The sequence below is a fragment of the Camarhynchus parvulus genome, chromosome 5 (assembly GCF_901933205.1).
Source record: "Camarhynchus parvulus chromosome 5, STF_HiC, whole genome shotgun sequence".
Taxonomy (NCBI): domain Eukaryota; kingdom Metazoa; phylum Chordata; class Aves; order Passeriformes; family Thraupidae; genus Camarhynchus; species Camarhynchus parvulus.
The window spans coordinates 13,834,397-13,850,188 of record NC_044575.1 but is presented as its reverse complement, the minus strand read 5'-3'; the positions used below and the strand labels follow the sequence as shown (position 1 = coordinate 13,850,188).

The window sequence follows — 15,792 nt, the reverse complement described above, 5'->3', positions numbered from 1 at the left end:
TCTTCTAAATCACAGCAAAGAGCCTTGTGCATACGCTGAAATTCGCAGAACATACCAGCAAGCACGTAACATGGGTGACTGATTGGGAATCAAATGAGGTTTGCAGCTTGTTTGATGGCCAGTCTCCTCCTGTTGGAGATGAGGGGGAGGCAGTTTTTCTTGCAGTCTGATATTTCTCTTCTCCATCCCTCTCTAGCAGCTTGCAGGCTTGCTTTTATATGTGACCCTGCAGTACCATAATAATGGTCCTGGGTGAACATGAACATTTTTTCTGCCTTCACCTCTCTTTCTCTCCTCCCACCCATCCCAGATGAAGGGGCAGGTGGACTGAGTGGGAGCAGTGTGAACTCTGTGCAGGGAAAATGTGTGACTCAGCAGTTCAGCAGGGAGCTGCTGAGTGGAAAGGCAGCTATTCTCCTTGCACACTCTGGCATCAGGTTGCTGTTCCCTCGGGGATGGGAAGAGGCTCTTTATGGATGGAGATGTGCAGTTCCCCCCACTCAGCATCCAAAGCGTCTGTGTATTCTTTTCAGCAGAACTTATTTCAGGTAGAGAGGAAAGTTTCTTCTTCGAGTTTGTTAGAAATGTTGCCAGTGAAAGGGGAGAAGCATCGGGCTGGAAGTACGTAGACCTCTGTTATCTGCCTGACTTGCTCACAGATTTTCTGCACGACTTTCCCTCTTTCCTTTCTTTCTCTCTTGATGTGTCTTCCCCTTTTGGTGATTGGAGTTTGGCATAAGCAGCAGCCAGACTCCACTAACTGAGCTTGGAAAGTGCAAGTGTACAGTACTTTTCCTGGCAAGTAGGTGATACCCCTTTTCCTCTGTACTGTCAAAGAACTCCACAGAGAACACTTGCCTTCCTCAGAAGGAGGCTTCTGTCTTTCCCCATGCTACCTGCCTCCCATGGACAAATAAGCCCAAAGGAAATTTGATAATTGTGGGTTATCCTCTGTCACACAAGGTCAAATTAACCATCTCACTGTTAGGGAGTGGCCAATGCAGTGCCTATCTAAGCAGTTTGGTAATGATGAAAATGTTGTGGTATTTTATTACTAATTCTGTTTGTCTTTCAGAACAGAGGACTGAAGTAGATTTTTCTGCATAGAGTAATCAATAACAAGTAGATATTTTATATCAGTGGTTGTACTTACTAAAAGCTCAATTTTAAAGCTGTATGTGCATCATTGTCACTGAATTTCCCCAACCAAACACACAGAAAAGGCAAGCTGTGGGGTGGTGTTCTCTTGAATCTTCTGAGAGCCTGAAACAGAGTCACTGGAGAGCTGTTGAGCAACTGAGTTCCCTTGATGGGCATGTCAACCCATGAATCGGTGTGAACGAAATACAAATATTTCCAATGTGATCTCTTTAGCAAAAATACTCAACTTTCTGAAATAGAATCCTTGAATGTTAGAAATTTCAGTTGTTCCCCATACAGCTATGAATACCTGCAGCCTGGTTCACCTTGTTCTTACAGTCCGGGGTAGATATGCTTACTGCAAACTAAAAGCATTAGAAATTGTAAGCTGAAATTCATCTCAGATTAAGTAACACACCTGTGTTGCTGCTGTGTAGGCTCAGTCTTGGTGAAGAGTCTTCCATTCCTCTGTAATGTGTCAGGGTGGGTTCCAATTTCTTGGACCTCTTACTTAACTTGATGGTATGTCAGGCTTATTTCTTCATGAGTTCTGTTACAGAGAAGAGTTTGAAGCTTGCAGTCCTACAAAGGACCATGGGATGGATCTAACTGGCTTCCAGTTAGATACCAAAGGGATATCAGGGCTGCTTTGGTGCCTTGCATTATTTAGGGGTAAAGCATGGGTCTGCCGTGCTTGTTCCTTGTGTTTGAATTAAACTGTCTTATGCTTTCTGAAGTAGCTCTCAATGTGGATTTGCATTACAAATGCAAGATCTACCAACCACAAGCTCTTGGCAGCTAAAACTTGGACTTTATCCAAAATGGAATTGGAGGTACTGAGGAGATTGCATTGTTGTAAATCCCCTCTATCTCCAGTCAGTCAGTAGTAGGTAGTTGTGGGGTGCATCTGGGGAGGTTTTTCTTTGCAGTTTTTAATCTGGATGCTTTTGGGGCCTAGATGTTCTCCTCTTGAGCAGAATTTTACTCGGATGTTTGGAAAACATAAATGCATTTAACTCTTGTAAACAAAGCAGGTCAGAAATCAAGCAGAGTAGCAGTTGTCATGATCAGAAAGGTCAAGAAAAAAAAAGAATAATGGGGGAGCTAGTATCCCCAGTTTTCAACACAGATTATTATATCTGTAGTGTAAATTTTCAACATAACTTATCAGATGGGTCAGGAATGCAGACAGACTCAAGAAGAAGCAGACTTTCTCTGGTGGTGATTTTTATCTGTTTGTAAACAGTAATGATGTCATGTTTACTGCTTAATAAATTAGGTTGCTGTTCATAAAGAAGTTTAGTAGAAATTTCAGAGTGACCCACTAGTTGATTTCCTGCAGAGTGAAGAATGTAAGTACACAAGTTGTGTTTGCCATGCAAGTATGAGAGGTCCCCTTCCTCTTACTTCTTCCCATACCATCACAGTGCAAAAGAAAGCTATTCAGTTTCTATCTTTATCATGCTGCATTGGCAACCAAAAAAGAGATAGGTATTGGATAAGAAAACATTCTCCTAAAGCTCTGTTCTTTGGATAGATAGGTTTTTTACCCTCCGGCACAAACTGTTTCTTGTTCATGTGCACTCTGAGTTCATTCAGGTTTGATGTGTCTTTGTCTTCCCAGCACCTGGACCTGCCTGCAGTCAGGATGCCTTATGGTGTGTGTATCTAACAAGGTCTTGACCAGATCTGTGAACTACGTTGCCCAGGGCTGTGTCCTGTGTGTGCAGTTGAGGTGCATGTTAAAACTCTTTTTATCAGTGGACTGAGACTCATCTCACTACAGTACTTTCATCTACTGTTCTTTCATCAATAGCAGTTCTCCCTAGCAGTTAGATGGAAATTAGAGGCAGAGATTTCATTAGGCAGTTGCATTTGGACATCTGAAGATGCAAAAGCCATGAATAGACTTATCGCTTTGGTCTGAAATGCTGGTAATCCTGATGGATGTGAGGTATTGCTGGCATACCTCATACTTTGTTGTGCTTCCACTCTGTGGTCCATTCTTAGAAATTCTCACCACATGTGGCCATCCTGAAGATGCGGACAGGTTCAGAGGGAAATGTACCTCAATACACCTGAAACAATTAGGGGCAATGCAGCCCAGCTGCTGTGTTGTGTTGGCTGCTGCAGCTTGAGACTCGGCAGAACAGGTGAGGACCCTTTTGCCCTCCTGTCTTGTGTGTCCTGGAAGGTAAAACCCACAATCCACCATTAACAAAATTTGTATTTCCCAGTGAAGAGGCAGTACTATCCAATCCAGAAGCATCATTCTCACAGGGACAGTGTGATGGATGTACATAAATGTCTAATAACTGTATGAGTATACTGTCTTTTCATTGCTGGGGTGGATTTTCTTTCTGTTATAAAAACAGTTTTGCTGAGGAACAAGTCTTTCTCTCAAAAATACATTGTTAAATTAAGTCTGCCAATGGAGCGGCGCCAATTCCTTGAACATTAGCACCCATGTACAAGTTCCTTTTAAAATGTTAACTTCATTAGGAAATACAGCCAGGATGTGAGGTTCTGAGGGGTTGTTTTCTGTTTTGTTTTTCTCTGAAGGCTTTAAGTATGATTCAGTCGAGTTACAGAGCTGCTAATGCTTCACCCACAGCAGGATTTGATGGGATCGTGGCATGTTTGTTACTGTAAGGCTTTGTTGACTTGCTGGTTATTGCTACAGTGCTTTTTAGTATTTCAGCTAAGACTAGTACTCTAAGCACTTATTTTTCTGAGAGTTATATAGGTGTTTTTCATTCTTCTGCCTGTTATGTACCCACATATGAAGTCAGAAAAAAAAAAAAAAAGATAGAGAGATGCGGGGGGGGGGGTTAAAATGGGCACTGCCAGAGTTACAGAAGCCAGCTTTTACCTCCCGAGTGAAGGAAAATGTTTTCCTATATAAATTATTCCATAATATGACAATATGTAGTGCTGTGCCTTGTATTTTTGGCAGCTTGTTTTGGTGGCACTGTTTAAGGAAAGGATGCAGGATGAATGGATCCCTGGCATGATCCAGAAAGTGATTTTCCCTGAACAGCAAGGATGAGTTTATGGTGCTGTTTTGAAATTTCAACTTGTTTTCACAAGCCATATGGCTGCTACAGATGTCAGAGACCTTTTAATTCCTCTGCCAAAGGCTTTTTTTTTCCTAGCAAGTATAGTCTTGTGCCAAAGCAGAAGTACTCATGGAACTTGCATCCCCATCTCTGTGATGCAGGAAATGAGGAAGCTATCACATGGATGCTACATTTCACTGCCAGTCAAATCACGAGCAGGGGAGAGGCTCTGTTCATTCCTGCAGGCAGTGATCCTTGCCAGCTCTCTCAAGACCTTCACATTCACCTTGACACAGGAAAGCTTCACTGGCGTTTCACTCATTACCTCGTCTGCAACTGAAAGAATCCTGAGCCCAGTAGGGCAAACCATACAGGAGTATTGGATTCCAAGATGATGTGTGAGTGCTAATTGAAGTATTGTTTAAAGCTGGCATAGTTAAATAAATACAGAACCTGAGGTGGGCATCATTCTATTTGTTAGAATCTAATCTTTGGGATTTATAGGAGAAAATTTTTGAGTGGACTTAAGTTAACATTAGACCTTCTCTTTGTATATCTAAGGCATGTATCTCTTTATTTATATGTATGGATTCAACCAGTTCTCTGTTATTTTAGTTCTTAGAACTTTTGCTTTCTGTTGTGCTAGTGAAAATACCTCTTGATAAAAATGTCAGTTCTGCAGAGCTGGAGTCCTGGGCTGCCAGGTGTACAGGCCAGGTCTCTCTCTACCTTATGCAGTGAAAATAATTGGAAGTAAGAGTGATCTATTGTCCTTCATAAAGGGCAGTTGTAAGAAGGAGAATGTGACCCCTACAGTTGTATGGCTGTTACTAGACAACACTGGAATTCCAGGAGTTGGACCTCTAGGCTGTGGCGAGGCACAGATCCCCATGGTTACAGCGTGCCCTAACTTTGACATCTTTGTTGTAGAAGATGCAGTTAAGTGGCCTTCATGTTGTTGTATTGTAGTCAGGGGTTTGTTTCCAACCAGAAATGACCTTGTGAAATCTTAGGCTGTTACAAGCATGAAACAAAGAAATGCTGTTTACCTGCTACATAAGGCAGCACCTTTAGTCAGTTAAAAAAAAGTTCTGAAATATGAAATATTATGACTTATAAAAAACAGCTGAAAGCTGAGCATGAAATCTGCATTCCTTGGCTCCTTGCATTCCTTGGTCTGGTTGTCTTCCCAATGTTTTAGTTTTGCACTGTGTATATTTTATTTTGACATTTGGGGAGGAGTATGCGAGATAGGAAATCATAGGAGCCTGAAAAACAGTAAATATGTTAATTAATCATTCTTAGGAGCAGAGGTGCGTTATTTAATGCAGATAAAGGAAAAGTAGAACTTAAACTATGTTTAGTGAAAATGGAAGGTTAGAGACTTTAGGAGCAAACAATAATAAACTATAAGATAGTAGATAGTTTTGAAGCTTTAGATGTGAGCCACAGGTGCATGTCTCTCTGCAAAGGTAACAAAAATATTTTCTGACACAAAGATTCTGTCCCTGCTAAATTTTCAGATTCTGGTTCCAAAACACAGGACATAAACATCCCACAAAAATAGCAGGAAAAATTGGCAATCATTAACAAGTATTTTCCTCTCTATTCTTGTTTGAATCTAGTGAGACATGAAACAGTTTAAAAGCTTAAAGCTTTTCACCTTTAAGGACTGAGAGATAGACTTCCTGTGATGTCTAGCATCCAGAAAAACAGCATTAAAAATTAATTCTTACTATGGACAGACCCTCAGCTGATACGAATATATATTTCATTTTATGATTAGAGCTGTGGCTAGTTAATGGTATCTGACTTAGAGTTACAAGTGTGAGACGTTTAGAGAAATGCTTGCTGAGAAGAAGGTTTTGTAGAAACCTGGCCTCAACAAACCAGGTAAGGGCCAATGGTGTGGCCTTTCCCTGGGACACAGGAGGCTGGTTTAGGCTTAAATCTACAGAGTTGTACACAGGGCAGCCTTGGGGCATTCCTCATGTCCAAAGATGTAAGTCAGTAATACTTACACACAATGATTCTGATCTTTCACTCCTCACTTGTAAATTAATTTATATCTACATAGACTCTATTCAAAATACTGTTACTGAGGGAATAGCCACACCAGTGGTTATTTCCACTGAACAGAACAGCACTGCAACATTATTAAATAGCTTTAGAGTATGAATTCATCCAAGAAGTAGGTTATTGGAATAAAGTCTATTTTATTAGTGCCTTAGGACATTCAGCCAAAACCCAGAGTCCCTGAGCACTATTCAGACACATCAGATGAAACAGTCTCTACCTCAGAAATCTATAATCGGATTAGACAAAGCAGACAAATAAAAGAAATAGAGAAATTGAGACAGGAGGGGGCAAAATGGGTTCTCTGCCATCACGTAGCTGGGAAGTGTGTAGCTAGGCAATAGCACAGGTAGGTTTTTTTAAAAAGTAAAAATGAAAAAGTGCAGCAATGTAAATGAGAATTTGTTAACAACAAAGCCCAGAATCTGCACCTCCGGAAAGAAAGGGAAAATAATTTATCCACCCACACTCACTTTTTTCTGATGAAGGCAGGTGAATAAAGCTGCACTAATAGAGTGTGACGCTCACAATCCTGAGCTGCGCTTGCTGAGGCAGAACAGAAAGGTAACCATCGTCTCCAGGAAAACAATAGCCCTGCAGCCCCCGCCGTGCCTGCAGGGTCACATCCCATTCATCCCCTGCCCATGTCGTTTTCACGTGAAGGTTGTTCCCGTCCAGCTGGGATGGAGTCCGTGGATGAAGCTGAAGGACGGCAAGGAGAGCGGAGCAGGAAGGACCAGTCCCTGAAAGCCTCCCAGAAAACAACAGTGCTCGGTTGGCCTCCCCCCTGGAATGGATTGATACCCGGAGACAGCATGTATCTGTTTGTCCTCTCACAGATACTGGTAAGGCAGCTTGCATAGCTTTGGAATGCTGGGACCCCTCTTTTAGGCTGTGCTGGCTTGGGAGGCTTCCTCACTCACTGTAGATGTAGCAGTGGGAATGGGTGCAGTCCTCATTTCTGCAGCCACCTCTCACGGCTTTGCCTTGAGAGCAGCCCCTGCCTTTTGATGTCCCACACTCCCATCCCATTTCCTGCCACCCTGCAAATGCCTCCATTGCCAAATGACCAATATCTCACCAAATCCATTTTCCATAGCTGATATGTATGGGGATCATGACCCATGTTGATTACAAGTGGAGCGGGAGGTGTGCTGTTTAAATTTGTGATGTGGGATGAGCTTATACCTCTCTGTGAGTGTGTAATATAAAGTCATTGCTTTTGTAGTTTAGGTGAACTGTGGCATGTGCAGCACCCTTGAGTGTTTTAAATGAAAAGTTTCCGTGTGTGTATGTTTGTGTGTGTGTATGTATAGTGATACCTATGTGAAACATGGTTGTCGGTGAGAGCTTTGAGAGAGGCCTTAAGAGCCTTTCAATAACATCCTAAGTTCATGGAATTACTAGTTTTGATCTAAAAGTAGTAATCCTGAAAGTTCAGAAGCCAGAGGAACCTGTTGCTCTTTCAGTGTTGCTGTTTCTGGGCAGCCCTTTTGCAAGTGAGGGTCGGAGGGAGCCTGGGTAACTCAGTGATGCACATCTGGTTAGTAGTGGCTGAGCTTGGAGCCATCAGCCTTTTTATTCCTGTTAAGCTACAGCCTAGAAAATACCTGACTTCAAAAGCCAAAGCGATAATCAACGTTAAATCAATGCTAACTAAATTAGTTAATTATGCAGTCTTGAAATGAAAATGAATGTGTGCATAATGAGAGATGCTAATTACGTCTTTTCTGATTGATTGCGCAGCTTCTCGGCATGATGCTGTGGTACAGCACTTACGGGACCATCCCAGCAGCTCAGAATGCCTTCAACCTGCTCTCCTACTTGCTTACCCCATTTAAACAGGCTTTTTCAGATCAAGGGGAGGTAAGTCCCTGTGCTCCTCTCTGGTTATGGACTTGATGTCAGTAGCTTTGAGTGGTCCTTCTAATATCTCTTCTGATAAGTATAATGTGTGTATTTCACGTGTACGTCCTGAAATGATAGAAGAGTTTTCTGAAAGCACATGAATATTTTATCTTTGAGATATTGGGCTGAATTTTAATAATGACTATGACGTTAGGTCAGCACAGCAGATTTTTCATTATGTGCAAATTATTGCAAATGAAACAAAGCAATAGAAAGTCATCTCATTAAGGTTTAGCCCCCAGTAAAGGGAGAGCTGGAATTTAATTTCTTAGGATGAATAGAAGCTTAAATTCTGGAAGAATGGATCAACCCATATTAAAGGTGCAAATCTCAACATAGGCTCAAAAATACTTTTTTGTGGAGTGTTTAGAACATATCTGTGTGCAGGAAATGTATTTCAAGTGTACTAGGTGCACAGATTCAATTATATCTACAGAGCCACCCCAGTAAAATTGCCTAGCTTCTCACCATGACATGATGACATGTATACCAGAATGATTCATCTGATAAATTACTGGTAATTATACCCAGTGCAAATTTTTCTAGTGTGGACAGAACCTTAATTAAGTGGTGAACAGCTACTTTCAAAAATCTGATGAAATATATTTGCTATCAGAATGCTTAGATCCATTGTACATTATCTTTGAGGCAGAGGCTTTGCAGTGCTAATAGAAAATCTGATTCAGTGCCTCTTGTGATTGAAGTACAGTGGAGACTGTTTTCTGTTTTCTCAGTGTTTATGAGCTGCATGTCACCTGCTCTTTTGGGGTTTTTTGAAGGAAGCACTTTTTCTTTTGCAGTTGGCTTTATTATGCACAGAGCTCTTCACAGACTGTTGCCTGTGTCTTATTTGCAGTGGCTCAATCATTAACAAATTGTTGTTCCTTACCGAAAAACACTGATTTGTATAATTTTGACTTGCAATAATTGTCCTTCACAGAGGAAAGTGATTCCTAGAATGCACCACATGAACACCCCATGTAAGACTCTGTACAGATGTTCATGCATATGTTTGAGGACTGTTTATTATAGTACTATTTATTGTGCAGATTTACACTTGAAAAACAGTGTAGTCAAAGAAATCTTCTCATGGTAAAATAAGCAAATGGAAGCTCTTAACTCCAAATTTCTCATTAGCTGTACTAGTAGGAGAAAAACAGAGTGAAATTCCTTGCTCACTGAAGCCCATTGCACCTACTACAGAGACCAGGCTGAGCTACAGACGACTATAAAATGACTAAGACATCGGAATTCGTTCCACTGCCAGTGGTGTGAATTAACCTGATGGTGTTTCACCGAATGTGTAGAAAGCACAGAAAACTCGCTGGATTCTATTAAAGGATCCCCAAACCCAGAAACAGTACTAAACTTTGTTCAAAGCCCTTTACCACAGTTTATAAATCAGCCTGACTGTAGCAATGAAGTGTTGGTCCAGACTGCAAAACTGAGTTGTGGATTCAGATCTCGACTTTGGCAAAAGGTGAAGGTAGGAAGCAGAACTCCTGTTTGCCTTCACAGTGAAATCTGGGCTTTAGACCTTCTGAGATGCTGGGGCTTGGAGATGGTTTCAGTTTCAGTCTTCTCCAAAGCCTGGCATTTGTTTTTGGTGTTGATGGCAGCTTTTCCATGGAGTGAGTATGATATCAGTAAATCTTCATGGGAAACAATACACACTTGGCCAAGAACATGCATGCAGACACTGAACTGTGCCCCTAAATACTTCATGAATCATTGTCTATTCTGTTATTCCACAGAGCCTGACTACGGTTGGGAGTGTTGTGGTATCATACATCCTGCTGTCTTTGGCTTCTCTAGGACTGCTATTTGTAGGATCTCTGGTAAGTTATGATACAGCACAAACTGTATTCATGCCCTTTTTCAGGGAGATTTTATAAGATGTCTTATTTAATGAAAGTTGTTGGTGTTGTGCCCAAGTTGATTGTAAAGCATCATTTTTGTTAAGAGGACAATCATCAATTGATTTCAATGGCAGAAGGAGCTGCTCCAGAGTGCCACTGTTCTTCTGAAATCCTGTTAGATGTAGGCCAAGGCCCCAGCTGCAGAACAAGCTTAAGTGGCACAACTACAATTAATCTAGTTAGCTGTCAGCTGTTGGGGCGCAGCAGTGTGTTGTGTTTCTCCATGGGTTGTGTAAGTGGCACAAAGTTGTGTGCTAGATGGAAAAGCTATGGAGAGCTCTGTCTTGTCAGGGAGCTCTAACTGAATGTGGCTTTTCAAACCCCTCTGTGCTGTTCTTTTAGAGTGGGAATGCTGCTACTGAACATGGAGGCAGAGCATCACTCCTGTCCTTCCAGAGGTGCACCCCAGGTAGCTCAGGAAGTTGAAGCGGTGCTGTACACATGCTGTTTGAGTGAAATACATCCCAGAATCATGGGCCTGTAGGTGGGCAGAGATTGCTAGTCTAATGTCCTGCTTGAAGCTGGGCTGTCGCCAACACTTGATAAAGTCAGCCATGAAATTTTCCGCTCGGGTTTTGAAAGCCTTCAGGGAAGGAAGATTTATCATCTCTTTCTGTGCCTGTGCCACAGCCATGTAGCACTTTTGGGGAAGAGGTCTTTCCTCGTGGTTCATCTGAATTTCACAAATGTAAATGTCTGGGCTGAATTTCTGCAGGTTTGTGGCCATTGTTCCTTGTGGTATCAGCTGGTACTACCAAGAAATGTCTGTCTGCATCTCTGGAGCTGCCCTTCACGTAGTTGCAGGTCGCTGTTAGATCATCCCAGCCTCCTCTTTGCCAGACTGAAAAAGCCCAGTTCCCTCCACCTTTTTCCTACACTCCTGACCCTTGACCTCCTTTGAAACCATATACTGGGACCCCTCTGATTTTTCCAAATCTGTCTTAAGTTGGGAGAACTAAATTTGTAGACCATATTCAAGGTGCAGCTCCCTCAGTGCTGAGGAGAGGGTAATACCTCCTTTGATTTGCTGGCCACACTCCCTGCTAGGAAGTAATGTCACATTATATGCCATGGTTAAGTTAACTCAGAGGCAGCACAGTGGCAAAATCTTCTGTTTAGTGTGTCAGGAAAATGGACTTTCTAAAAACTATTCACAAGGCAAAGCAATTATAGTTAATGCCTCCATTATTGTGATCATTGATGTAGGCAAGGAACTTTGTCAGATTCATACGATTTTCTGGGGGTTTGATGCTGCCTTACCTTATCCAGATTAGTTTTGTCCTCAAAAATAAACTTTTGGTAATTCTGTAATTGCAAATATTAAAAATTAAAAGACAACTAAGAATTGTCAAGAACTGTATGAGTTCCAGATAAATTGGCAGTCATTCTGGAACTCGTACATTCTGGGCTGACAATCTGAATATCAGGGGTGTGATTTTTTGCATATTCAGCTATTTCTTGGTGGATTAAAACATTTATTGCTGACCCATCGTTAGCACAGAAGATAAAGCTAAGTGAAAACTCTTAATGACTAAAAATTCTGATCTCTCTTTGGACAGTTTTGTATATGAGCTCCTTGCAAGTGAACATGAATGCCACTATAGATTAAAGTAGACTTGGCCTATTTTTCTCTTGGTTAAAGTTTGTGTAGAGAAAAACATTTTCTAACAGTTTCCATGTTGGCAAGTTTGCGCTGGTTTGTATTCCTGTGGTCTGTGCTAAGACTTTCCTAGCTAGAGTAGGGGCACAAATGTCACTCTGTGTCACCCTGCTCTCTGGATAAGTTGCTGGGCCACAGAATATAAGTGTCCTGTGAGCTCTGGTCTATGGTCCATCTTACCCAGCATGTTCTCTCTAACATAGACATTAGGAAGGAGAGGCTGTTTAGAGAGAGCACATGAGTCTTGTCCCTTCCTGCCTACCTGTCACCTTCCTCTCAGATGTCTGAGATCATGCTGCTTTGCAATTTGCAAATTTGAAAACATCTGCTTTTATCAGTATTTGCAGAATAAGGTATAACATAGTAATTGGGAGAACATTGAAAATAGTGCTTGAACCAGGCAGTTTTTTTACAATCCCAGCCTGGTGGACAACAGATTGTTGCATGATGACTGTTTTCTTTATTTTCTCCTTTGTCTCAGCTGAGTGATTTTTCGCTCTCTCTCTATTTAGAATTGATTTTAAGCCATGTACTGCCTAGAAGAGACCTTGAAGGAATCTTCCTTTGAGAGTGCCTTTATGACCAAGCCCTTCTTTCCCAATATTGAAATTGACACTGTCCTGCATGGAATCCTAATGTGCTTTAGTAACCTAGGAAGACAAATGTGACCTTTTTAGTGGCACTTTTTAAAATTTAACTGGTCATTTAAAAGCCATGTAAGAAAAGGACAGAAGAGGCTTTTACTGTGGAAAGCAAGACCTGTTCTTAGTTTCAAAAGGATACATGACAATTAAGTATAATTTGTATGGCATTAGAGCATTAGCCTGAGTGATACTACTAGTTCTATGCTAGATGGATGAAGTTGGCCTAAGATTCCAGATCCTGCAATTCAGAGGTGGGCTTGAAATTTTTAGCTGAAATCTGTGTGCAGGATTTGAAGTCTACTGATGTGATTTCCAAATCATCTAGTCTATCACAGCATCTGTGCAATCTGATATGATGTGGAAATTTTTTAGATTCGTGCAATTTCAAACCTTTTGTTAATTTGTAATACAAACTTTCATATTGCATTTGTGTCTTGAAACTTCACAGGATTCATTAATTAATGTTCATATCATATTCAAATCAGATAATTAGATTATAACAGTCTGTGGCCCTGGCCAAAAACTGATATGGGCATTTTGAGCCCCAGGATCAGGTACATCAAAATTAAGGCTTCTTCAAAAAATTATGGGTTTATGCATAAATTTGGGGTACAGTACCTGGTTATTAAAGATGTTCAGCTCAGTTATATTAACTTAAGACAGCTATATGTAAATTTCAGATGGAAAGCCATTAAATCAGGAGAGGGATGATTTGTAGAATACTATAGTGGATTTTTGTTTTGTAAACAAGCCTGGAAAGGATAAGAAACTGAACAAAAGGACAGTGGGATCACATTGGCTTGCATATGATGGTCACAAGCACATTCCACTTCCACTGTATCCCTGAGTTAAGCCTGGCTAGCTCTGTGGAAACCTCTGTGGCCGAAAGCAGGTTTGAATGGGTAGATGTGAATCCTTGCAACACACACCACAAAGCCACTCCTGCATGGAACATTCCTGTTCTCTTCAGTACTCTCCAATTCTAATACAGACAGCTGGAATGCTGCCCCAAAGACCCATGCCCTAGGCCATGTGGAAGGGCTGGCTACAAGCAGAAACTTGTTTAAATGTTTGTTTCCTCCAGGTTTGGCACCTCCTCAGAGCCCCACCAGACCCCCCCTTTCCGGTGCAAGAGGACAGACGGCAGTCTGTGAGCCGGCAGCCCTCCTTCACCTACTCAGAGTGGACAGAGGATAAGAATGAAGATGACTTCCTAGATCTGGACCCCGTGCCAGAGACTCCAGTCTTTGACTGTGTCATGGACATCAAAGCGGAGACAGACCCAGCTACTCTGACGGTTAAATCCGTGGGCCTGCAAGAAAGGTAGGGTACATGTGACTAACAGGGAAAAGTCTGCTCCCAGATTTTCTGGGTTTAGGAGTTGTGTGCCTGGTGGAAGCTTTATTGCCTCTGTGCATGTCACTTTCAAATGTGGTTGTGAAGTCCAGCCACCTGCTTTATTTCCTGTCCTGTTTTCAGTCCAGTCATAAATACAAGCATGTTAGTTAAACAGCACACAGTTTCTGGACAGCTGTCAACAAGTGCTGTTCTAAAGCATCATTTCTTTTCATTGAATACATCTATTTGTGTTTGATCAGTCTCTCACCATTCATCAAGACAGCAACTGCATTGCATGAAATCCCCTATGGAGCAGTAAAAGCTTTTACCTTTGAAAGAGGTGGGTCTCATTGATATATTTTTTTTCCCCTGTTACTTGTACTGGAGGACTAGTCTTTTTCTCCAAAAGCAAACCACAGAAAAAGTGATAGTCTTTTGTATTTCTCATATTAATGAGTTAATCCAGAAGTAAATGAATTATTCAAATGAACCCAGTAATGAAACTTTGGGTGAGTTGGTGTCCACTGCTTGAACCATAAGGGCAGCTTGAAAAAAGGAGTTTTTCAGGCAAGTCAGGAGCTTCTCAGAGAGGTTCACAGCTGGGAAAGGGCAGTTTCAAGATTAAAGGAAAGTATTTTTCTGTTTTGTGTCCTTTCAGTTGTCTTAGTGAAATAGAATAAAGGTCTTGATGATAGAATTCCTGCAAAGAAATTCTGCAAAAGTGAGGATTTTATGAATAAAAATGAAGTTACTGAGAGGCCCAGCATAGCAAAGTATCACCTTTCTTTATTTCTCAGTTTTCAAGCTTAATTGGAGGGCTAAGCATAATTAATTCTCATCTCTAAAGCTTAAAACAAAGGACAGAGCATAGAATACAGTGCTGATTTTCTGAAGCTCCTCAGGATGCAGTAAAAAGGAGTGTTACAGAAGAGGCTTTCAATTTGCACTCTTGTGAGTTTCGAATGTTTTTTATTGCTTTATGGCTTGTTATAACATTGTCCTAAAATTTTATACCTTTTATTGTTTTATTCTATCTTTATATGAGATCACAGTAACCTCTGGGGCTTGTCCCTGAAGCTGCTGCTTTGTTGCTTTTTCATTATAGGCAAGATTGGGTTTGAAATACGTGAGTTATTTGTGTTCTTCACTATCCCTGATTTCATTCCATTTCTGTCACTTTAAAGATGTGACATTTTTCCTCAGGTGACTGCTAGCCTACATGAAAGGCACTCTGTATCAAGAGAATTGGGGAGTATTGCTTGGAGAATAATCAATTGGGTAAAGTAATGAATTACAATCAAAAACCTGTCAAATAACTAGAAGTGGGACAATGAAAGCAATTGCTTGAAGTTGTCAAACTAGATACAATGTGAACATTCAAGATATAAACTTGTTTTCAACATACACACGTCCTTGAGAAGACAGACATCATTTCAGGTTTGAGCTGTGCCCTGACAAACTTCACTTACATTACACATTGGTCACTTTTCCTTTGTTTGGTGTTGTGTCCCCTACCTGTGCCTCTTTGGCATCCATTCTGCTTTTCTCTTACTTCCCTCTCATTCTTTAGCCACCTATGCAATTAAAAGGGTGGTCAGCAGCTAAATTCAAACACCACTGAATATTGCTGAAGAAGAAATTATCTTATTTCTTCATGCTGAAGAACTATTAATGTAGGTAGTATCTTCTACCTTGAAAGAACCAAAAGCAATCCTTGTCAAATGCATCTGTTTTGGAGGAGAAATGTGGTAGCTGTTTAATAGCACGCACAAGGTGAAATCCTTTGAAAGGTGTCACTAAAGATTCCATGTCTGCCACTGGTGGCATTTCCCCATGGCTGTGAATCATAGTAGGAGGCTTGCTGCAAATTCTTTTGGACAAAATCCTGAGTCCAGGGAAGGGCTGTGGTCCAAGTGATGACTTCTGTCCTCTCTGTGAGTTGGTCATGCCTGCATGCCTACATGGTTTTTAATAGCTCCTGCACACACCCTCTAACTAAATTTTTTGAGTTGAGATTCATCAAAAATAGGTTTACTGTGTAAATGTAT

The 15,792-nt window shown here is 41.2% G+C and overlaps 1 protein-coding gene across 3 annotated transcripts in view; it reads left to right on the top strand.

Annotated features, from left to right (window-relative positions):
• Window positions 1-15,792, top strand: part of PTPN5 (protein tyrosine phosphatase non-receptor type 5) — a 77,041-nt gene that overhangs the window by 37,184 nt on the left and 24,065 nt on the right. For 2 of the 3 annotated variants that reach the window (XM_030949204.1, XM_030949205.1), the window contains exons 3-6: window positions 6,939-7,120; window positions 8,022-8,141; window positions 9,938-10,021; window positions 13,491-13,729. In XM_030949204.1, coding sequence (XP_030805064.1) covers window positions 6,939-7,120; window positions 8,022-8,141; window positions 9,938-10,021; window positions 13,491-13,729 — 625 coding nt within the window. Of the gene's footprint in view, window positions 1-4,510; window positions 4,598-6,938; window positions 7,121-8,021; window positions 8,142-9,937; window positions 10,022-13,490; window positions 13,730-15,792 lie in introns of those variants that run through there. The other variant, XM_030949206.1, reaches the window with a different exon arrangement.